Source organism: Nerophis ophidion, linkage group LG20, assembly GCF_033978795.1.
Source record: "Nerophis ophidion isolate RoL-2023_Sa linkage group LG20, RoL_Noph_v1.0, whole genome shotgun sequence".
In the NCBI taxonomy this organism is placed as follows: Eukaryota; Metazoa; Chordata; class Actinopteri; order Syngnathiformes; family Syngnathidae; genus Nerophis; species Nerophis ophidion.
In genome coordinates this window covers 29,257,958-29,283,605 of record NC_084630.1, presented here as the reverse complement: position 1 = coordinate 29,283,605, position 25,648 = coordinate 29,257,958, and the positions used below count along the sequence as shown (strand labels likewise).

The following is a 25,648-nucleotide window of genomic DNA, read 5'->3' as shown; positions in this document are numbered from 1 at the left end:
TGTGGAATACTCCAAAATTCTCAACTTGAATTTTATTAGTTTTAGCCCTACTCAAATGGCAATTGCAATTCTACTTCCTGTTTGCATAATTAAATACTCTCAATTAAATTCAACTTTTATCAAGCCTGTTTGTAAATCAAACTGAACCCTCCAAATATCCAAATACAATAAATATATATATTTTTTAAAAACTATTTGAATCTATTACTGTTGATCTAATCATGTGATTGGGACCCCAAATCAGGGGTATCCAACCTTTTTTCCACCAGGGAGCGGTTTAATGTATGCTGAGGGTTCCTGGTTCGATCCCCAGCTTCTACCAACCTAGTCATGTCCGTTGTGTCTTTGAGCAAGACACTTCACCCTTGCTCCTGATGGGTCGTGGTTAGGGCTTTGCATGGCAACTCCCGCCATCAGTGTGTGAATATGTGAATGTGGAAATAGTGTCAAAGTGCTTTTGAGTACCTTGAAGGTACAAAATCGCTATACAAGTACAACCCAATTAAATTTTTTTCACGGATCGGCTTTTCACGCTTGGCAGATAAAAACAGCAAAAAGATTAGCATGAAAAATCAACTCACTATATCGCCGAAATAATGGGAGTCCTGGGCGTGTTTCTTTGCAAAAAGATGGTCGCCGGCACGTTGATGGCATAATATACCAGTGTTTCTTAACCTTAGGGCCTTAGCCCAGTGTTGAGGCCATGCACAGGTCCGCATAGGCAACAAGCGATATTTAGTTGTAATACACTTTTCTACCACTGGGACGGCGTGGCGCAGTGGGAGAGTGGCCGTGCGCAACCCGAGGGTCACTGGTTCAAATCCCACCTAGAACCAACCTCGTCACGTCCGTTGTGTCCTGAGCAAGACACTTCACCCTTGCTCCTGATGGGTGCTGGTTGGCGCCTTGCATGGCAGCTCCCTCCATCAGTGTGTGAATGTGTGTGTGAATGGGTAAATGTGGAAGTAGTGTCAAAGCGCTTTGAGTACCTTGAAGGTAGAAAAGCGCTATACAAGTACAACCCATTTATTTATTATTTATTTATTACCACTTGTGGCAGTAATGACGATATAAAACAACCAGAGTGAAATTCATAGACACATTTCTCAAGTGCAAAAATTATGACTTAAGTGGTATTTTGACAGTTTAGTTAAAAAAACATATTTATTATTAATTTAGTTTATTTATTTTAGCAGAACATAGTTTATATTTTATGTAAATCTATTTTGTCTAATCAGTCTGACCTAAGCCGAAGGTTTATTTTTTAAATTAATAATGTAATCTTTGTGATTAACACATCATTTTACAAGGTAGGGAACTGTGAGTTGGTCAGATATTTTATTTTATTTAATATGATCAAAATCAAGAGTAAGATTACTAACTCAGGTTGGAGGAGTCTTTACAGATTTTTGTCAACAAGCTTATTGGTGTGTTTAGTGTAACAGACAAAAGTTAAGTTGGAGAAAATGTGTTAGTTTATGAATCAATTAATGTTTCTGTGCAGCCCAGTAGCAAATGCATCCCGCACCTGTGGTTGGGGACCACTACCCTAACCATGCTTCTACGCCGCCCTCGTGATTCGGTACGTGTTTCAATATGGGTAGACAAGTGTTGTAACGATACCAATATTTTGGTATCGGTACAGTACTAAAATTATTTGGGTACTTTTTGAAATAAAGGGGACCACAAAAAAATTGCATTATTGGCTTTATTTCAACAAGAAATCTTAGGGTACATTAAACATATGTTTCTTATTGCAGTTAAGTCCTTGAATAAAATAGTGAACATACAAGACAACTTGTCTTTTATTAGTAAGTAAGCAAACAAAGGCTCCTAATTTAGTCTGCTGACATATGCAGTTACATATTGTGTCATTTATCATTCCATTATTTTGTCAACATTATTAAGGACGAGTGGTAGAAAATGAATTATTAATCTACTTGATCATTTACTGTTAATATCTGCTTACTTTCTCTTTTAACATGTTCTATCTACACTTCTGTTAAAATGTAATACTCACTTATTCTTCTGTTGTTTGGATGCTGTACATTAGTTTTGGATGATACCACAAATTTGGGTATAAGTTGTTACAGGATCATACATTGGTCATATTCAAAGTCCTCATGTGTCCAGGGACATATTTCCTGAGTTTATAAACACAATATACATTTTAAAAAAACAAAAGAAGATGTAATGCCAAAAAAATATTGATGTATCGACTAGATACGTGCCTGTACTTGGTATCATTACGTTGGATGTTAGCTATAGATCCACCAATGGCTTTTGTTTACATTGTGACGAGGGTGAGCTACGGTGTGTAGTGAAGCATGTTTAGCTATTCCTTGTCCTGCAGGGATGATACTTGTAAGAAACGTACTTTATTTGTCACCGTGGAGGCGAGGATTAGTGATTTCGAAGTAGCTAAAACACTGCCGACGGCAGATGGACTCAAGCCGCTAGCTATTTAGCCATGTCTTAAAGCACCTCTTCCTGAGGACGTTTCACCTTTATCGTTAGTTTTTAAGCCAAAATGCGCCCGTTCTCCCTTTTATGTCTACACACTGTGGCTGCATGTAAGTACTCTGTGATCGTGCGCTGCCGAATATGCTCCTTTGCTCGTACACCAGCAATGTCACCGGTACTTTTCAGAGATGGTATCATACCAAAAATGATTCGTTAGTATCGCGGTACTATACTAATACCGGTATACCGTACAACCCTAGGGTAGATTATGTTACACAGCGACTGGAAAAGGACCAAAGCGCAGGGAGCAGATTAGTTTCTTCAGGACTTGTGCAATTCATTCAGACCACAGTCTTTGAGATTGTCGACGGCCTTTAAACACACAATCCTTCATTGTTAGAAGAGAAAGTGATGACGGAGAAATATGCATTAGCAAAAAATAAAAAATAAAATAAAAGCATTCACGTTAAGTATTACAAATGTGGTCCTCGTTATCTGCACATTATAATTGCGCAGATGAAGGCTTTATATTGTCAAGTTAATAACTAGGCCATAATTTGTCAACATCTGTGGTATATATGGGGGGCGTCATGGTGCGTGCAAGCTTCCGTCTGAGGGAAGCTGCATTCATCACGGCGAGCTGATGAACAATGAGCCATTAAAAGTCTAATTGCGGCACCAGAAACCCTCGTCCGTGCACTAAAGTATAGATTTTTGCCGGCTTGACGGATGACGTCGTGTACGGCGGATTCTCCCCAATTCATCATCCTCACAGGCCCACTCAACATGGCTCCCAATGTTGTAAATGATTGCCTCTTAATTCACTTCACTCAACTCTTTGAGTGTACAAATGACTGTGGGAATGGATGTAGTGTGCCACTTAAGATTTCCTCATTTACAAGACTAATGAAATACAATATCTGTGTGCAGGCTGTGCATGTGTAAGGAGGGGGGACGGGGGTGTTTAGGGCAGGCTGCAGTCCCGTGTGTGTCCAGGAGGCAGCAGTGTTGCCTTGTAGAAAGGACAAGAACACTAATTGATCTCAATTGGATGGCTGGAATATACAATGTTTCAGTCAACTATATTGGTTCAGCACAAGTATGCCTCCACTTTTTCCACCAAAACCAGTTTAGATCATTTCATTTGTTTTAAAATTAGTGTTTTTTTTCCTTGTATTTTGCAATTTGTGAGATTTTTTTTTTTTAATTATTCATTTTTCAGTCTGCACCTTTACATTGGTTCAGCACAATTATGTCTCAACTTTTTCCACCAAAACCATTTTAGATCATTTCATTTGTTTTAAAATTAGTATTTTTTCTTTATATTGTGCATTTTGTGCAATATATACAAATATATACATATATATATATATTTTTTTTTTCTTTTTCTTTTTTTTTTAAATTATTTATTTATTTATTTTTTTTTTTCCGTTTTTTTTTTTTTTCAGTTTTCAATCTGCTCCACTATATTGGTTCAGCACAAGAATGTCTCAATTTTTTCCACCAAAAGCATTTTACATCATTTCGTTTGTTTTAAAATTTGTATTTTTTTTTTTTTTTTTTTTCTTATTTTTACAACAATACGATCCAAAAGGATTCAGTGAGTTGAAAATATTTCAGTAACTTTTTAGCAAAAAAATAAATAAAATCTACCAGTGTGACTGAAATAAATACTGGACACTGCAGGTGAAGTTTCCTATATTTTTGTTATTTCTTGTAAAATAATAATGTATGAATGAATTATGAATACAAACAAGCAAGTAGACAACAATTAATGCGGCTGCTAGACTTTTGACAAGAACAAGAAAGTTTGATCACATTACGCCTGTACTGGCTCACCTGCACTGGCTTCCTGTGCACTTAAGATGTGACTTTAAGGTTTTACTACTTACGTATAAAATACTACACGGTCTAGCTCCATCCTATCTTGCCGATTGTATTGTACCATATGTCCCGGCAAGAAATCTGCGTTCAAAGGACTCCGGCTTGTTAGTGATTCCCAAAGCCCAAAAAAAGTCTGCGGGCTATAGAGCGTTTTCCGTTCGGGCTCCAGTACTCTGGAATGCCCTCCGGGTAACAGTTCGAGATGCCACCTCAGTAGAAGCATTTAAGTCTCACCTTAAAACTCATTTGTATACTGTAGCCTTTAAATAGACTCCCTTTTTAGACTAGTTGATCTGCTGTTTCTTTTCTTTTTCTTCTATGTCCCACTCTCCCCTGTGGAGGGGGTCCAGTCCGATCCGGTGGCCATGTACTGCTTGCCTGTGTATCGGCTGGGGACATCTCTGCGCTGCTGATCTGCCTCCGCTTGGGATGGTTTCCTGCTGGCTCCGCTGTGAACGGGACTCTCGCTGCTGTGTTGGATCCGCTTTGGACTGGACTCTCGCGACTGTGTTGGATCCATTGTGGATTGAACTTTCACAGTATCATGTTAGACCCGCTCGACATCCATTGCTTTCCTCCTCTCTAAGGTTCTCATAGTCATTATTGTCACAGACGTCCCACTGGATCATTATTGTCACCGATGTCCCACTGGGTGTGAGTTTTCCTTGCCCTTATGTGGGCCTACCGAGGATGTCGTGGTGGTTTGTGCAGCCCTTTGAGACACTAGTGATTTAGGGCTATATAAGTAAACATTGATTGATTGATTGATTATTGTCACCGATGTCCCACTTGGTGTGAGTTTTCCTTGCCCTTATGTGGGCCTACCGAGGATGTCGTAGTGGTTTGTGCAGCCCTTTGAGACACTAGTGATTTAGGGCTATATAAGTAAACATTGATTGATTGATTGATTGAATGGCCAATGAATTCACATCGTATTTGAATCAAGTGCAACCAACACTTTAGGTTGAATTAACAAGCGGAAACATTTTCCCCTCCCATTTTTAACATTCAAGCAATTTTCAATAAAAGTACAATAACCAACATTTTAACAATAGATTTAACTGCCACTTCTGTTTTTGTCTTTTGAAATAGAAAAAACACAAATGCAAAAAAATAAAACATATGAGAACATAATTGCAACCAAATCTCTTTAGGTTAATTCAGCAATTGTTTGACTTTCTACTTCTCTCTTTGGAAGCAAAGAAAAGTCGCCATATATACAAACTCCATCCATCCATCCATTTTCTACCGCTTATTCCCTTTCGGGGTTGCGGGGGGCGCTGGCGCCTATCTCAGCTACAATCGGGCGGAAGGCAGGGTACACCCTGGACAAGTCGCCACCTCATCGCAGTATATACAAACTACACAACTCAAAAACAAAGTCACAACACAACAACTACAAGTCACAACACAACAATACAACGACAGATCCGAAGTTACAGCGGACATGTTTCGATGACTCACTGTAATAAACGAAGTTGGAAAAGTAAGTGACGAGTAACCACTTTTTCAGAAAGAAATATATATATATATTTTTTTACTTTATCCAATAATACAAATATACTATGTTGAGAGAAAAGGCCGGTTAGAGAAACCTGCTCCGCTCTCACTTCCGTTGTGTCAGTCACAACTTTTGTCGCTAAGAGTTGTTTTGCGGCTTCATATTGTTGTGTTGTGTCGTTTGTATTTGTTGTGGCTTTTGCAATAGCGCTGTAGCTGAAAGTTACTGTGTTGGAATTTATGGTATTGTCTTGTCATCTTTGCATTTGTTGTGACCTTTCTCAGCCACTGTAGCCATCCACCATTTTTTGTTTGCTGACTGATGGCAATGAGGCAACAGATGTGCAAACAGACTTGAATAACGTTAAACATCTTTTCAATCAATCAATCAATCAATGTTTACTTATATAGCCCCAAATCACTAGTGTCTCAAAGGGCTGCACAAACCACTACGACATCCTCGGTAGGCCCACATAAGGGCAAGGAAAACTCACACCCAGTGGGACGTCGGTGACAATGATGACTATGAGAACCTTGGAGAGGAGGAAAGCAATGGATGTCGAGCGGGTCTAACATGATACTGTGAAAGTTCAATCCATAATGGATCCAACACAGTCGCGAGAGTCCAGTCCAAAGCGGATCCAACACAGCAGCGAGAGTCCCGTTCACAGCGGAGCCAGCAGGAAACCATCCCAAGCGGAGGCGGATCAGCAGCGCAGAGATATCCCCAGCCGATACACAGGCAAGCAGTACATGGCCACCGGATTGGACCGGACCCCCTCCACAAGGGAGAGTGGGCATCTCGAACTGTTACCGGGAGGGCATTCCAGAGTACTGGAGCCCGAACGGAAAACGCTCTATAGCCCGCAGACTTTTTTTGGGCTTTGGGAATCACTAATAAGCCGTAGTCCTTTGAACGCAGATTTCTTGCCGGGACATATGGTACAATACAATCGGCAAGATAGGATGGAGCTAGACCGTGTAGTATTTTATACGTAAGTAGTAAAACCTTAAAGTCAAATCTTAAGTGCACAGGAAGCCAGTGCAGGTGAGCCAGTACAGGTGTAATATGATCAAACTTTCTTGTTCTTGTCAAAAGTCTAGCAGCCGCATTTTGTACCAACTGTAATCTTTTAATGCTAGACATGGGGAGACCCAAACTTCATATAAAGTCTGCCGCTTTTAAATCCAATATTTTCCCTTTTCGAGTATGGATAAAATTGATCGATTCTCTTTTAAAACGATGTTCAATCGATACTTATCTTCCGGAATGCCAACTGGACCAGCACAGATCGATGTACCTGAATATCAATCGATATATTGACTAATCGTAACACCACTATAAAATATAATGTAGATTTTTTATACAAATCCCAAAACGACGGAAGTTGGCGCGTTGTGTCAATCATAAATAGAAACAATGTTACAGGAAGTTGCTAATCGTGTTGCCCAACATGTAATTTTTGTGTCTGTTGTGTTATTGAAGTTAGTGTTCTTTCTGACTCAAGATTGTCATAAAATATTTGACTCTTAGGGTGCAATTACACTAAGCTATGAAGTTAAGTAGGAGGCCACACAATATGGGCCTGCAGACCGCAATTGGCCCACGGGCCATGAGTTTGAGACCCCTCATCCAAATTCTAAAATGTTTAATGACTGTCTTTGATTTAAAGATGCATTGTCCACCACAGTGGACAGATATTCAAAGGCCATTTTCTCCAATTTCCAGGAGTGTTAAAGGAGCCATACAATAAATATAATTATTATCATAATGATTTCATATATCACATATATCATGTGGCCCTGTGATGAGGTGGCGACTTGTCCAGGGTGTACACCGCCTTCTGCCCGAAGCAGCTGAGAAAGGCTCCAGCACCCCTGCTACCCCGAAAGGGACAAGCGGTAGAAGATGGATGGATGGACATATCTTATGTAGTACTGTCAAAATTAAAATTACAAAAAACACATTAAAAGTAAAAAAATATATATATTTGAACTCATAATTAGTAGGACCTATTTGACGCCGTATAAGCCAGTGGTACCCCTCGTTGTGGGCTTATCCGAGTGGAAATGGGGAGCATATCCCCATTTCATTGCCAGAACAGCTGAACTAGTTTCCAGGGTTGGCCGAAATAGTCTGACAAGATGCAGTTTCTCTTTGAATATCCTTCTTGAAAATCGTCTATGCAAATATATATCTGCCACCTAATCAACGTTTTGTTCTCTTTCTCTGCTATTCCGGTCTGGCTACGGCGCGACCCTTCCAGCTAAATTGAGACTTGTGATTGGATACTCACTTTGGAATGACAAGTGAATATCCAATCACAGTCTCGTTAACATCAGGCTATCTAGATAGGCTACTGTCTACAACTTGTGATCTGATTGGCTATCGCAACTGTCTATCAACTCTATGTGTTCTCAAATACATCCACTAATGGTCCCGGTGAGTATCCAATCACAAGACGAGTAAACCTCACGTTCAACGTGAGGCCATCTAAAAGGCCTTACTTTAAACAACTTGTGATCTGATTGGCTGTTGCAACTGTCTATCAACTGTATGTCCCTGTTTGCTTACAGTGCACAGATGCCTGCATTGTTGATTCTGAAGACCTCTGGCAGATTTGGTACAGCATGGCAACATAAGCTGGCTGAATTCTGTTTGGATACAAACTAAATCTAAAAACTGGAGGAGCATAATATGACATGAAGAGAATATGAATACTTTTAGATAATATGGGAAAGTTAATAAAAAATAATTTTATTTGTAATTGTGATCATGATTTCTGGTTATGTTAGGCCAGTAGAGAATGAATTGCTGGCCCTGACGGCACACCACCGCTTTGAGATGCAAACAAACCCTAACATGGAGAGAAAATATAGAGGGTTTTGGTTTATATTTACCTGGACCAATGCAGAAGCCACCGATAATGCCAATAACACAGCCCACGCTGATGTAGCCCAGGAACGGCAGGTGAACCTGGGATTGGATTTGATAGTCATATGGTAATTATTATATACTGTAAAGCAGGGGTCACCAACCTTTTTGAAACCAAGAGCTACTTCTTGGGTACTGATTAATGCAAAGGGCTACCAGTTTGATACGCACTTAAATAAATTGCCAGAAATAGCCAATTTGCTCAATTTACCTTTAAATAATGAATCTATATATATATACAAATGGGTATTTCTGTCTGTCATTCCGTCATACATTTTTTTTCCTTTTACGAAAGGTTTTTTGTAGAGGATAAATGATGAAAAAAAAAACACTTAATTGAATGGTTTAAAAGAGGAGAAAACAGGAAATAAATGAAAATTAAATTTTGAAACATAGCTTATCTTTGATTTTGACTCTTTAAAATTAAAAATTCAACTGAAAAAAATTAAGAGAAAAACTAGCTAATTCGAATCGTTTTGAAAAAATTAAAAAAAGGATTTATGTAAGATGATTAGTAATTTTTAATGATTAAGATTAATTTTAGAATTTTGATGACAGGTTTTAAATAGGTTAAAATCCGATCTGCACTTTGTTATAAAATATAACAAATTGGACCAAGCTATATATCTAACAAAGACAAATCATTATCATTTCTCAATTTTCTAGAACAAAAATATCAAAGAAATTCAAAAGACTTTGAAATAAGATTTAAATTTGATTCTACAGATTTTCTAGATTTGCCAGAATATTTTTTTTGAATTTTAATCACAATAGGTTTGAACAAATATTTCACAAATATTCTTCGTCGAAAAAACAGAAGCCAAAATGAAGAATTTAATTAAAATGTATTTATTACTCTTTACAATTAAAAAAAAAAAACACGTTTGAACATTGATTTAAATTGTCAGGAAAGAAGAGAAAGGAATTTAAAAGGTAAAAAGGTATATGTGTTTAAAAATCCTAAAATCATTTTAAGGTTGGATTTTTTTCTCTAAAATTGTCTTTTTGAAAGTTATAAGAAGCAAAGTAAAAAAAATAAAGGAATTTATTTAAACAAGTGAAGACCAAGTCTTTAAATTATTTTCTTGGATTTTCAAATTCAATTTGAGTTTTGACTCTCTTAGAATTAAAAATGTCAAGCAAAGTGACACCAGCTTGCAAGTAAATAAATACAATTTAAAAAATAGAGGCAGCTCACTGGTAAATGCTGCTATTTGAGCTATTATTAGAACAGGCCAGCGGGCTACTCATCTGGTCCTTACGGGCTACCTGGTGCCTGTAGGCACCGCGTTGGTGACCCCTGCTGTAAAGTCAGAGAAAAAACATATATTGGCGTTTACCTGGAAGAGGACTGATATTGTGATGCCAGCACAGCAGAGGGCCATGAAGAGGTAGCCGCCAATCATCAGAGGTCTCCTGCCTACATGCTCAATCGTGAAACACTGCAAAACAAGACACTAGCCCATCACCTCATCTATTTGTCAGCTATTGGTAGGGTTGCAAAATTCCTGGAATATTCAAAGTTGGAAACTTTCATGGGAATTAACGGGAATATATGGGAATTAATGAGAATTAGCAGGAATTAATGGGAAATTAATGGGAATAAACATTGAATGCAACATGCTAGATCTTGCAGCATGATTATTAGCTAAAACCATCTGATTTAATGCAAATTCAGTAGAATTTCAACCCCGAACTGTGCATTCCTCCATCACATAGTTTTTGCGAACAATTTCGTTGTACAATGACAATAAAGATTTATTCTATCCTATTGTATTCTACATGTGCAGTGCATTCTTCCACAACATGCACGGATAATTCCCAGCATGCTACACACTACAGCAGAGCTATTGAGGCCAAACTAGTAGTTGAGCACAAGGACTTCAATTTTGATGTTATTATAGGGGTAAATATATTGGATCAATGGTATGTAAGTTTAATAAAGGTGTAATTGCTTGTTACTGTATGACTGTAGACTACTCCAGCAGACTTCCACTCAGACTGGCTAGCTGTTCCTGTTCTTGTTAAACGATTTTGGGGCCAATATCTCTAGCTAGCTAGGTTTATGTACCACTACATTCTAATAATGAACTGAAAATATTTATTGTTTATCATTCATTCATACTAACAATGTTAGCGATTAGAATTTACCTTTATTATAATCTGTAAAGTTTAGACTGACCATGCGTTCTCTTTTCCCCGCACATGTCCTCTTTTGCGGGGCTGTCCAGGGTGTCCGAGCGGGGTTTCTTAAATGTCTCAAACGTCCGGCATTTTAAATCAGGGTTGTGTGTATTTTCAATGTTCGTACAGGGTTAAGGTTAAATTCAGACCACATTGTTAGGTGTGCGCACTTGGCAACATTTGTGAGGGAGGGGCAAAGACAGACAGCCAGGGAGTGAATTGAGTGTTAGATAGATAGATTGATAAATAGAAATACATTGATTTCTTTAGGAGAGTTTTCTCTGGATAATTAAAACAAATCAAGGCATACTTGGTCAACAGCCATACAGGTCACACTGAGAGTGGCCGTATAAACAACTTTAACACTGTTACAAATATGCGCCACACTGTGAACCCACACCAAACAAGAATGACAAACACATTTTGGAAGAACATCCGCACCTTAACACAACATCAACGTAACAGAACACATACCAAGAACCCCTTGCAAAACTGACTCTTCCGGGACGCTACAATATACACCCCTGCTACCCCCCCCCTCGCCCCGATTACGTCACATCCAATATTCCACTTTGAAAAATATTTTTGGCGGAAGATTTTGCATTATTTGTGTGACCGCCGATGATGATGATTGGCAATATTATTATTAAGGTCCTAAATACTCACACCCAGCATCCCAGAGATGACTTCGATGGCCCCAGTTCCTACTGTGGTATACTGGATATGAGGCTCAAGAATTCCAGCATTCTGAAATATGTCATTTGTGTAGAACCAGATCTGAAAATGAGAAAACCACAATATATAAAACCACAAAAAAAAATCCATAGTTGATGGTTTTAAACTGCAAGCATTTCCATGTGATTTATGACTGCAATCGTTTTCTTCACATCAACTGGCATGTTTGAGATGCGTCGCTATCATCAATGAGAACGTCCGACAAGAGCTCTCTTTGAAATTAATTTGTGTATCCTCATTAATCACATGGCGCTGATGCAACATTTATCTCCCATGCAGCGCGGATGAGCTCGTGACTTAAATGGCATCTTGTTGATTAAGTAACCGCGGGTAGAATATGATCAGCATCCAAGCGGTCATGCAAGCACGTACACGGGTGGCGAATAGTGGAACGCTGCAACAATTTGCAAAGGCTTGGATCGAGAAAACATGTTGTAAAATGGCACTCTCTACACTTCTTTTAAAATATAATAAACAATTATTATTGTGTTGTTTGGATACTGTGAAGTTTTTTCATGTTAATTCTCATTACCATGAATTGATTAACGTGGTTGATTAAAGAGGTTGAAAAACGTATTCGGGTGTTACCATTTTTAGTGGTCAATTACTGTACTGTGCAATCTACTGATAAAAGTTTCAATCAATCAATCAATCAATACATCAATCAATCAAAGTATATGGCCATACTAGAAATTCCAATTCTTCTTCTACTGCAGGGGTGTCAAACTCATTTTAGATGGGGGCCCACATGGAGAAAAATCTACTCCCGAGTGGGCCAGATAGGTAAAATCACGGCACGATAATTTAAAAATAAAGACAACTTCAGATTTTTTTCTTTGTTTAAAAATAGAACAAGCACATTTTGAAATTGTACAAATCATAATCGACTTAGACTTAGACTTTGACAAACTTTAATGATCCACAAGGGAAATTGTTCAACACAGTAGCTTAGTTACAATGATGGAAAGTGTAAGGATGGAAAGGACAATGCAGGTATAAATAGATTAGGTATAGCAATGTAAAATATAATATATCTGCGAATATATACAATATATACTTAATATGTGTACGGTATATTTTCAATGTTGTTGGGTTTGTTTTTTTCACTTACATGTTGTGGTTAATAGTATTCTCTTTGTTTGTCGTTATTTATATTTTCTAAATAAATTATGTGATAATATTCATCAGTCAACTCATTGGTGTTCATTTTCAATCGATCAAGATAAAAAAATTGTATCAAAATCAAATTACATGATGTTATTTATGTTGTTTGATCATTTTCCTCGACTGATGTACTATTTGTCACACCGCGGTGAGGGAAGTCTTGTCTTGGTTTTTCTGTCTTGTGGTTTACGTGTTTTATTTTGAAAAGCTACCCTCTCTTTTCAGATCACGGGCCCTTCCTCTTGTGTCACTAGTCTGACGTCATCCCTGATCCCTGATTGTTTCCACCTGTTTCCCATCATACCTATATCCTATTTAAGCTCACGCCTCCTCTTGTCCTGTGCCAGATCGTCTCGTCTAACGTGCTTTCTAGCGTCTTTGTCAGGGGTCACCAACCTTTTTGAAACCAAGAGCTACTTCTTGGGTACTGATTAATGCGAAGGGCTACCAGTTTGATACACACTTAAATAAATTGCCAGAAATAGCCAATTTGCTCAATTTTACCTTTAATAAATACATCTATATACCGGTGTATATATATATATATAAAAAAAGGGGTATTTCTATCTGTCATTCCGTCATACATTTTTTTTTTCCTTCTACGGAAAGTTTTTTGTGGAGAATAAATGATTAAAAACAAAAACAAAAAAAAAACACTTAATTGAACGGTTTAAAAGAGGAGAAAACAGGAAAAAAATTAAAAATACATTTTGAAAAAAAGTTTATCTTCAATTTCGACTCTTTAAAATTCAAAATTCAACTAAAAAAAAGAAGACAAAAAGTAGCTAATTCGAATCTTTATGAAAAAATTTAAAAAATAATTTTTAGAACATCATTAGTAATTTTTCCTGATTAAGATTAATTTTAGAATTTTGATGACAAGTTTTAAATAGGTAAAATCCAATCTGCACTTTGTTAGAATATATAACAAATTGGACCAAGCTATATTTCTAACAAAGACAAATCATTATTTCTTCTAGATTTTCCAGAACAAATATTTTAAAAGAAATTCAAAATACTTTGAAATATGATTTAAATTTTATTCTAAAGATTTTCTAGATTTGCCAGAATATTTTCTTAGAATTTTAATCATAATAAGTTTGAAGAAATATTTCACAAATATTCTTTATCGAAAAAACAGAAAGCTGAAATGAGGGAATTAAATTTAAATTGATCATTCTTTACAATGAAAAAAATGTACTTAAACATTGATTTTCAATTGTCAGAAAAGAAGAGGAAGGAGTTTAAAAGGTAAAAAGGTTAGTTGTTTAAAAATCCTAAAATCATTTTTAATGTTGTATTTTTTCTCTAAAATTGTCTTTCTGAAAGTTATAAGCAAAGTAAAAAAAATAATGAATTTATTTAAACAAGTGAAGACCAAGTCTTTAAAATATTTTCTTGGATTTTCTTAGAATTAAGAATGTCGAGCAAAGCGAGACCAGCTTGCTAGTAAATAAATACAATTAAAAAATAGAGGCAGCTCACTGCTAAGTGCTGCTATTTGAGCTTTGATTGATTGATTTAATGATACTTTTATTAGTAGATTGCACAGTTCAGTACATTTTCCGTACAATTGACCACTAAATGGTAACACCCGAATAAGTTTTTCAACTTGTTTAAGTCGGGGTCCACGTTAATCAATTCATGGCTATTTTTAGAACAGGCCAGCGGGCTACTCATCTGGTCCTTACGGGCTACCTGCGTTGGTGACCCCTGTTCTATGTCCATGTCCATGACAACATTCTTGTCCTGCTCCTTTTTCCCTGGCTCTCCTTTTTGGATCAATCAGTCGTTTGCTGTAATTTTGAGTTTAATTTGTCCTCCCTCGAGCGCCCTTTGTTATCCTTCTACTACCTAATTGGTGAGGTTTTTTTTTCTCCAAATTTTGTATAGTTTGCCACATTGATTGAGTGATTTTGTATATAGATCGTTTGTGTTTTTTCCTCCTGTTGGAGCGCTTTTGGTTGATTCTTATAGTTATTCTATTTTTGTTAGTTTTTCTTAAATTAGTATTCCTCCTTAATTTTTTGGCGTGAATTTGATTTACCTGTTTATTCTCGGAATTATTTTCCGCGTATTGTAATGATTCTTGGGAAATACTTTTTGCACTGGAGGTAAAAAGTTATTATCAAAATAAAAGCTTTATTTTTTAACTTCCTCTCTGCATCTGGGTCCTCTCCTTATTCCGAGTCGTAACACTAACATCATGTGGTTTATTTTGTAAATGTGTAGCATCATCTACAAAGATACAAATAATTAATATGGCGACATCCAGTGGAGACATTTAGAACAACAGTTTCTTTCATTCCAAAATTTCAGGTTAATTTTTATAATTTGCAAACTCCTCCCGCGGCTCGGATAAAAACTGTTCACGGGCCTGATGTGGTCCTTGGGCCGTACGTTTGACACCCCTGTTCTACTCAGCACTGTCCTTCAATCTGACTTTCTTCCTTCCTATGGTTGAAAAACAAAGTTATGTTGATCTCTAGCTATAAGCTAATGCTAGCAAGTATGACCGACAACTAACAAATAGGGACTTTACACATAAAAAGCACAACAACATTTGTTTTCAGTACAACTCGTCCAAGAACAGACACACAGTAGACAGAACAAGACGACTAAAGGGTCACCACAAGGGCGGCACCCTGTAAATAAGGTAAGAAAAAGGTCAACCTAAGGGGTGTGGAGGGAGAAAAAAGCAAATCCCAAACCAAGCTCCTTTGGATGGGCTCAGTTTGAGACCAGAAAAAAAATTTGGAGCAAAGCACATTTTGGAGGGAGGTGTGGCCAGCGCTGCCTGCAGGAGCAAAGGTCACCGACTCTGTCCATGGTGCTGTGGACAGAGCACCATCAGATGGTCTCCCAGGTGGTACAAGTTATCTAATCACCTGTTGTCTTTAACAATGGCGGCTGGGAACAGTAGATGAAGTGGATTTGGAGTGACTGAAAAGTCACGATCTGCTGAAAAATATTAGTTTAAATTGATTGACATTACAATTCTGTTAAAAACCGCACGCCTGGCTCCTGTGACATGTGTAACAATGGAACTGCTAGGAAGCAACTTCCACACACATACAGCCATATATTATGAAGCACAAAACTCAGTACTTGCAAAGGGAAGGAGAGGCTCGGATCAGGTCCGAAGCTGCCACCACCAGGGGCGTTGATCTGTTGTCTATCACAAAGTGGAGGGGTGAAGCGATGAAGGCGTGGGACGTGGGATATGATGTTTGTGTTTGAGCGAACACATTTTTTTTTAATATTTCATCATAATTGTCCATGCATGGTCCTCAACTTGATTAGAAATTCGCCTTGCAGAACAGACAGCTTCTGCAAGATGTTGTCCAGTTTGCGATTTAACTCAGGAATCATTAAAAGTCAGAGTGCCCACAGCTCTGCCCATCCTTCAATCCTTTTTGGCAGCATTGGGTTGCCTTGAACGGCTGCCAGCATCGTCAGAATTTGTCGATACACCAGGCAACGCTTTGTCCAATCAGCAGCTGTCCTGTTATCATGATTCCAAATAGGAGGTTCCAAGAAAGCTAATGGGGATGCTTATCACTCAAATTAACGTAAAGGGCAACTGTAGTATTTTGGAATATTGCCTATCATTGACAATCATTATGACAGACATGACGATGGATATTTTTTTTTTTTTTTTTTAATATTCTAAGTATTAAATAAATGCGATCAAAAGTTTGCGTACAATGGAACCTATGGGATCCACACAATTCTGCCAACAAAGCCTGTAGAAAAACATCCACACACCTCTATTAGTGTTTTATATATATTATGTAAGCATATATGTAATGTAGTAATGGGCACATTTATAGTAAGATTTAGTATTTACGCATTTTGTTCATTAATTTCAACGTTTGCTTTTTTTTTTCATCACCGATGATAAAACAACATTTTAGAGTTAGACTTCCGTTTTATGGTCATTCAATTTACAGTACAGTACAGATAGGAACGGAATTCCGTTGCATTAGCTCATTGTAGTGCAGGATAAAAAATCAATAAGGTGCAGATATAAATAAATAGATTACTATACAGATAAATATATTGCTCTTTTTCATATGCATCCATGTTTATGGATGTATGTTATATTGTCTTTATATTCCAGCGAGTTAATCCATTTTTGGGGGGAATTGAGGGGATTATTGAGATCCGTTCAAGAGTCCTACGGCCTGAGGGAAGAAGCTGTTACAGAACCTGGAAGTTCTGCTACGGAGGCTGCGGAACTTCTTTCTAGAGTCCAGCCGTGAAAACAGTCCTTGGTGGGGGTGGGAGCAGTCTCTGCAGATTTTCTGAGCCCTGGTCAGGCAGCGGCTTTTTGCGATCTCCTGGAAAGGAGGAAGAGGAGTCCTGATGATCTTTTCTGCCGTCCTCACCACTCTCTGCTGAGACTTCCAGTCTGAGGCACTGCAGACTCCAGTCCAGACAGAGATGCAGTCGGTCAGTAGGCTGTCTATAGTGCCTCTGTAGAATGTTCTGAGAATGGGGGGAGTGAGCTGTGCTCTTTTCATCTGACGCAAAAAGCTTTTTTTACAGAAGTTTTGGTGTGTAGGGACCAGGTCATATTGTCAGTTATCTGCAACCCCAGGAACTTGGTGCCGCTTACCATCACCACCGCTGTGCCGTTGATGAAGAGTGGAGCATGGCTGGATTGATGCTTCCTAAAGTCAACAATGATTTCCTTGGTCTTGTCAACGTTCAGGACCAGGTTGTTGGTTCTGCACCAGTCAACCAGATGTTTCACCTCCACCCTGTAGTCCATGTCGCCGTTGTCACGGTTGAGGCCCCCGACTGTTGTGTCTTTTTGAATGGTTATTCATCAGATTTTATGGGCGGAATAGAGGAGTTCCCATCGGCTGTGCTGAAACCAGACTTTTATTTACGAGTTAGAATGCTTAAAAAAAAAAAATCCATCCGTCGTTTTGTCTCTCATAATGATAGTGAATGATAGGCAAAATTCCAAAAAAGTGCAATTCCTCTTTAAAGCATAACAATCAACCAACAAACGTACCTCAAAACACAATTAAGTTTTGGCACACTGAAGTTGAGGCACTACTGTGACACCATTGCACCGGTCGCTCAGGGGGGGGTCCCCACTTCTGCGGTCCCCTCAAAGGTTTCTCATTGAGTTTTTTCTTGCTCTGATGTGGAATCTGAGCCGAGGATGTCGCTGTGGCTTGAAATTGATTGATTGATTGATGTAAACACTTTTCCATAGAACTGTACAGCATGTTCAGTTTTAGTAAACACTCAAGTACGTGTGAATATGCGTGTGAATTAGGGTTGAGCAATATGGCCTTTTATTATTATCTCGATATTTTTGGGCCATGTCACAATACACGATATATATCTTGATATTTTGCCTTAGCCTTGAATGAACACTTGATGCATATAATCACAGCAGTTTGAGGATTTGATGTGTCTACACTAAAACATTCTTGTTCATACTGCATTAATATATGCTCATTTTAAACGTTCATGCAGAGAGGGAAACCACAATTAAGTCAATTTACCAAAACTGTATTTACTAAACAGTTATTAAGCAGTCGCACAGACATTCATGTCATTTCAAAACAGAAAGTGCAAGATTGTCAGAGACATTTTAAAACAAGCTATGAGTGCACTTTTGTGCATGATGTCACTAAGATCACGTATCAAAAAAAAAACCACAAAATTAAAGTGCCACTACAATAGTTGAAAACAAATAAAGTGCACTTTTGTGCCTGATGTCACACAATATTTTTCAATAAGTGTCAAATAAAAATAAGCTGCATAATAGGAAATAAAAAAGCAGTGCTGCTACATTTTGTAGCAACGTGTTTGCCGCATACTTGTTCACCACCAGACGATGCACCCCTTGCTGTTTATCTTGGTAATTAATTCTTCCTTCATTTGTTACCACATTGCCGCCTTCTCTCTCTCGTATTACCACTCGCAACGCTCCGTTAGAATCACAGCTAATGTTACCATGTCGCTACCTCTCTGCTCGGGGAGAGTGTGTGACGTTGCACGTGTGACGTATGTAAGAGGGTGCGCTTGTTTACGTCTCTGGGAGAAAGAGAGACAAGAAAGAGTGAGAAACGCATGCCGTGTAATGCCCGCGGCTAAATGCAACTGTGTGAGAACGTATACTCGAATATCACGATATAGTCATTTTCTACAAACCCAGTTTCCATATGAGTTGGGAAATTGTGTTCGATGTAAATATAAACGGAATACAAGGATTTTCAAATCAGGTTCAACCCATATTCAGTTGAATATGCTACAAAGACAACATATTGGATGTTCAAATTGATAAACATTTTTTTTGTGTGCAAATAATCATTAACTTTAGAATTCGATGTCAGCAACACGTGACAAAGAAGTTGGGAAAGGTGGCATTAAATACTGATAAAGTTGAGGAAATCTCATCAAACACTTATTTGGAACCTCCCACAGGTGTGCAGGCTAATTGGGAACAGGTGGGTGCCATGATTGGGTATAAAAGCAGCTTCCATGAAATGCTAAGTAATTCACAAACAAGGATGGAGCGAGGGTCACCACTTTGTAAGCAAATTGTCGAACAGTTTTAGAACAACATTTCTCAACGAGCTATTGCAAGGAATTTAGGGATTTTACCATCTACGGTCTGTAAAATCATCAAAAGGTTAAGAGACTCTTGCGAAATCACTGCATGTAAGCAATGATATTACGGACCTTTGATCCCTCAGGCGGTACTGCATCAAAAACCGACATCATTGTGTAAAAGATATCACCACTTAGGCTCAGGAACACTTCATAAAACCACTGTTAGTAACTGCAGTTGGTCGCTAAATCTGTAAATGCAAGCTAAAACTCTACTATTCAAAGCCAAACCCATTTATCAACAACACCCTGAAACGCAGCCGGCTTAGCTGGGCCTGAGTTCCTCTAAGATGGACTGATGCAAAGTGGAAAAGTGTTCTGTTGTCTGACGAGTCCACATTTCAAATTATATTTGGAAACTGTTGACGTGGTGTCCTCCAGAGAAAAGAGGAAAATGACCATTCAGATTGTTATAGGTGCAAAGTTCAAAAGCCAGCATCTGTGATGGTATGGGGGTGTATTAGTCCCCAAGGCATGGGTAACTTACACATCTGTGAAGGCACCATTAATGCTGAATGGTCCATACAGGTTTTGGAGCAACATATGTTGTCATCCAAGCAACGTTATCATGGACGCCCCTGCTTATTTCTGCAAAACAATGCCAAACCACGTGTTACAAAAGCGTGGCTTTGTAGTAAAAGAGTGCGGGTACTTTCCTGCCCCTGCTGCAGTCCAGACCTGTCTCCCATCGAAAATGTGTAGCGCATTATGAAGCGTAAAATACGAAGGCGGAGACCCCGGACTGTTGAACGACTAAAGCTCTACATAAAACAAGAATGGGAAAAATTCCGCTTTCAAAGCTTTAACAATTAGTTTCCTCAGTTCCCAAAAATGTATTGAATGTTGTTAAAAGAAAATGTGATGTAAAACAGTGGTGAACATGCCCTTTCCCAACTACTTTGGCACATGTTGCAGCCATGAAATTCTGAGTTAATTATTATTTGCAAAAAAAAAAATAAAGTTTGAACATCAAATATCTTGTCTTTGTAGTGCATTGAATTGATAATGGGTTGAAAATGATTTGCAAATCATTGTAGTCCGTTTATATTTACATCTAACACAATTTCCCAACTCATATGGAAACAGGGTTTGTATATCGCACAGAGACAAACACACGATATATCGAGTATATCGCTATATCGCCCAGCCCTATTGTGAATATATTGTTGGTCTATCCATTTGACTTGAGATTGACATGTGATCCACTCCAACAGCTGTAGGTGCCATCTTTCAGGATAAGACAGATAGCTGGGCCAGTTCATTATGAATTTGTCATTATAAATGCATGTTCCGGTGGTGCAATCCGAAACCGCAGGGACTGGAGAACCCAGCAGGGGTGCACTCCTGTTCGGGTTTGGTACTCGCATGCGAGCCAGCATGCCGACAGCTTCCAATGGCACGGTGCAGTGAGTACAGGAGTGTGTTGCTTGTATGTACTGTAGATGGGTCAACTCTCCAATGCTGAGAGAGGAGACCTGAAGATAATGAGGCGTGGTTGTGTGCGCCCCCTGCTTAGTGGGACTGTGATGTATGGACGGGAAGGCATACGGATGGGAGGTGCACGGCGGGGAGCTGTCATAACAACTGCACAGTGTCTGCACAAATACATGAGCGAGCCCGCGGAGATGTTTACCACTCACCGCATCAATCCCAGACAGCTGCATTCCGATGTTGACCACGATAATGGTGATGACCTGCCAGCGAACGCAGCGGTCCATGAGGAGGCCGCACACAGACACGGTCTGGATGGAGGACAAGGAGCGTCGTTCCTCCTGCATCTCCTCCACCTCCACCTGGATGTTTCCTCTGGCACGGAACAACTTGAGGGCTGCAGGACAGAGTGGGCTCGTGAACGAAGAGATGCAAAGAATTTTTCAATCGAAGTATTTGACTTGACACAGCAGTTTAGTCAGGAAGTGATAAAGTTGTTAAACATGTGTGTCTATATATGAACACGTGTGTCCATTTTCTACAACTCAACCTGTTCGGGGTCTCGGGGAGCGGAGTCCACATGGAAATATTTAACTTATTTTAGCTGGGAAAGAGTCATACAATCTGCTGTGAGTCCTTGGCGCCTTTTCAGGCGTTCTTTAAACACTTGCCAATTGTTTTGCAGTACTGTATGTTTTAAGTGTTTTACCAGGTGCACCAGTACTTATACTACCCAGGCCAAAACCAGTGAAGCTTGCATGTTGTGTAAATCAGAAAATAAAAACTGAATACAATGATTTGCAAACCCTTTTCAACTTGAATAGACTCCAAAGACAAGATACCGTATTTCCTTGAATAGCCGCCGGGCATGTAATACGCGCCTGCAAGTGATGCTTCCCCTGCCGTTATTTTCAAAATGGCGGAGGAGTTTTTCTTTGCCTTTACTGTGTTTAAACCAGGGCTCTTGTTCCACAGCCATACAGATTACACTAATGGTTGTGATATAAAACAATTGTAACACTCTTACTAATATGCGCCACACTCTGTGAACCCTAACCAAATAAGAATAACAAACACATTTCTGGTGAGTATTGGCTCTGTGGCGCATTATAAACGCAGCATAGGGATTACCCATAATGCCGTGCATCCGTGACTCTTGGATATATTTTACACGCACTCCCCTCCCCCACTCTCCGTGCGTTGGTTGAGGTGGGCGGGGTTGGGGGCGCGTGTATAATATATCCAAGAGTCACGGATGCACGGCATTATGGGTAATCCCTATGCTGCGTTTATAATGTGCCACAGAGCCAATGCTCTCCAGAAATGTGTTTGGTGTGGGTTCACAGAGTGTGGCACATATTAGTAAGAGTTTTAAAGTTGTTTATATCACAACCATCAGTGTAAAAGGTATGGCTGTTGAACAAGTATGCATTGCAATCTCGTACAAGAAGCGGAAAAACGCATGTGTCCAGCAGGCACGCAGACAGAATGGTGTAAAAGTGGACGCGATGACCTGTTGTAGAGCAGTGGTCCCCAACCACCGGGCCACGGACGCAGAATAATTTTTTATTGTTTTTTTTTTTCTATCACACTCAATTTTTTACTTCATGCCATTGGTAAGCGCAGGGGTGAGAAGATGTTTTATAATTATTAGCGCCTGCTTACTTTTACCGCATGCTTGGAATAAGCGCAGGAGTGAGAAGAGGTTTTAAATTAATTAGCGCCAAGGAAATACGGTATTCAATGTTCAAACTTAGAAACTTTTTTTTTTGTAAGTAATCATTAACTTACAATTCAATATCATCAACAAATTGCAAAAAAGATGGCACAGAGGGATTTTTACTCCTGTGTTACACGGCCTTTCCTTTTAAAAACACTCAGTAAACGTTTGGGAACTGAGGAGACCAATTTTTTTAAGCTTTCCATATGGAATTATTTCCCATGTACAGCTTAAGTTGTTCAACAGTGCGGGGTCTCCTTTGACGTATTTTAGGCTTCATAATGCACCACACATGTTCAATGGCAGACAGGTCTGAATTACAGGCTAGCCAGTCTTTTACTACGAAGCCACGCTGTTGTAACACGTGCAGAATGTGGCTTGGCATTGTCTTCCTGAAATAAGCATGAAAAAGACGTTGCTTGGATGGCAACATTTGTTGCTCCAAAACCTGTATTTACCTTTCAGCATTAATGGTGTCTTCACAGATGTTTAAGTTACCCATGCCTTGGGCACTAATACACCCCCATACCATCACAGATGCTGGCTTTTAAACTTTGGGCCTATAAAAGTCTGAATGGTTCTTTTCCTCTTTGGTCTGGAGGACACAACGTCCACAGTTTCCAAAAACAATCTGAAATGTAGACTCGTCAGACCACAGAACACGTTTCCACTTTGCATCAGTTTATCTTAGATGAGTTTGGGCCCTGCGAAATAGCAGCGTTTCTGGGCGTTGTTGATAAATGGCTTTGGCTTTGCATAGTAGAGTTTTAACTTGCACTTACAGATGTAGAGACCAACTGTAGTTACTGACAGTGGTTCCTGAGCCCATGTGGTGATATCTTTTACACACTGATACCGCTTTTTGATACAGCACCGCCTTAGAGATTGAAGGTCGTGGGCATTGCCGCTTACGTGCAGTGATTTCTTCAGATTTTCGGAATCTTTTGATGATATTAGTCAACGTTGATGTAAACATACCTAAATTCCTTGCAATAGGTAGTTAAGAAATGTTGTCAAACTGTTGACAAAGTAGTGCCCCTTGCCCCATCCTTGTTTGTAAATGACTGAGCATTTCATATAAGCTGCTTTAATACCCAATCATGGCAACCATTTGTTCCCAATTAGCATTTTCACCTGTGGGATGCTCCAAATACGTGTTTGTTGAGCATTCCTCAACTTTCTCAGTCTTTTTTGACACTTATGCCAGCTTATTTTGAAACATGTTGCAGGCATCAAATTCCAAATGAGATAATATTTGCAAAAAATAAAGTTTCAAGTTTGAACGTTAAGCATCTTGTCTTTGCAGTCTATTCGATTGAATATAGATTGAGAAGGATTTGCAAGTCATTGTATTTTGTTTTTATTTACCATTTACACAATGTGCCAACTTCACTGGTTTTGGATTTTGTATTATTTCAGGTATTGTCACGTTTGGGTTGCATCTTTATACGGCAGACGGACCACTCCGTACATGGCGTGCAGGCAAAAACCTGATTTAATTCTCAAAATACCAAAGTAGTACAAACAAACGGAACACAAGGCAAAGGCACAACGTGCTGATCGCACTTGGGAACCAATGCTACTTCTTAGCATGGACTGGGGACAAGCAATACTCAGGTAACTGTGGCATGAAACAAACAAGACATACGTAGCATGGCATGAAGCAAACACTTAGCAAAAACTATAGACAAGGCAAAACTCACGTAACAGGTGCATGTAGCCAACAATGACGCCAGACTGAGCGTGGCGAGCAATGTGAATAAATAGCTGTCTGATTAGTGGTTGACAGCAGCTGAGTGTTGGACCACTGACCAGAGGCAGGTTAACCCAATTAATCCCCATGGTGACAAAAATAAACCTAGGAGTGCACAAAACAGGAACTAAGGGAGTCCAAAACTAACAGAACATAACAAAAACATGATCCGGTCGACGGATCATGACAGGTATCATCCGGGGCGTAGCACTGAATTCTTCATTTGAATCAGGCAACTTTATTATTGAACTCAAACGGTTATTTTTATTTTGTACTAACATTTATGCAGAGGTGGGTAGAGTAGCCAGAAATTGTACTCAAGTAAGAGTACTGTTACTTTAGAGATTTATTACTTAAGTAAAAGTAAGGAGTAGTCATCCAAATATTTACTTGAGGAAAAGTAAAAAGTATGTTGTGAAAAAACTACTCAAGTACTGAGTAACTGATGAGTAACCTGTTTGTTTAATGATTACGGCAACAAATAATGCACAAAAACATAACAATAGCAATGAGCAAATTCAAAGCCAGGAATATCTCTTAAGCAACTAAAACAATAATATATATTAAATAATAATACATTCAAATAAAAAAAATTAAGGCAAATTGAGCCACAATAACTTAACAGCACCATAGGCTCAGTAGGCATTCATCGATTGATTTGATTGATTGATTGATTGATTGAAACTTGTATTAGTAGATTGCACAGTACAGTACATATTCCGTACAATTGACCACTAAATGGTAACACCCCAATAAGTGTTTCAACGTTAATCAATTACTTAATAAATGACCAAGTCGAGGTGATCTACCTCATATATACATACACACACAGATCATATATATATATATGTGTATATATATATATATATATATATATATATATATATATATATATATATATAGCATATGATTTAGTTATTTATTTTGCCGTTTTTGTTGACATGTTAAAGGTGTTTTAATGAATATATATGCATGTTTAATACATATATTCCTATCTTTCATGAAGACAAGAATATAAGTTGGTGTATTACCTGATTCTGATGAGCTGCATTGATTGGAATCAGACAGTATAGTGCTGATAATGTTCACATTTTCAAATGGAGGAGAAAAAAAGTTCCTCTTTTCTGTCTAATACCACATGAAAGTCGTTGGTTTTTGGCATCTTATTCGTCCAGCTTCCATATTCGTTTTTATACACTTTACAAGAAATACATTGGCGGCAAACTCCGTAGCTTGCTCG

General features: G+C 38.6%; 1 protein-coding gene across 3 annotated transcripts in view; it reads right to left on the bottom strand.

Annotated features, from left to right (window-relative positions):
- Window positions 1-25,648, bottom strand: part of slc2a15b (solute carrier family 2 member 15b) — a 90,064-nt gene that overhangs the window by 16,362 nt on the left and 48,054 nt on the right. For all 3 annotated transcript variants that reach the window (XM_061880935.1, XM_061880937.1, XM_061880938.1), the window contains 4 exons: window positions 21,145-21,332; window positions 11,633-11,743; window positions 10,123-10,224; window positions 8,749-8,824 (listed from right to left, as the gene is read on the bottom strand). In XM_061880935.1, coding sequence (XP_061736919.1) covers window positions 8,749-8,824; window positions 10,123-10,224; window positions 11,633-11,743; window positions 21,145-21,332 — 477 coding nt within the window. The remainder of the gene's footprint in view (window positions 1-8,748; window positions 8,825-10,122; window positions 10,225-11,632; window positions 11,744-21,144; window positions 21,333-25,648) is intronic.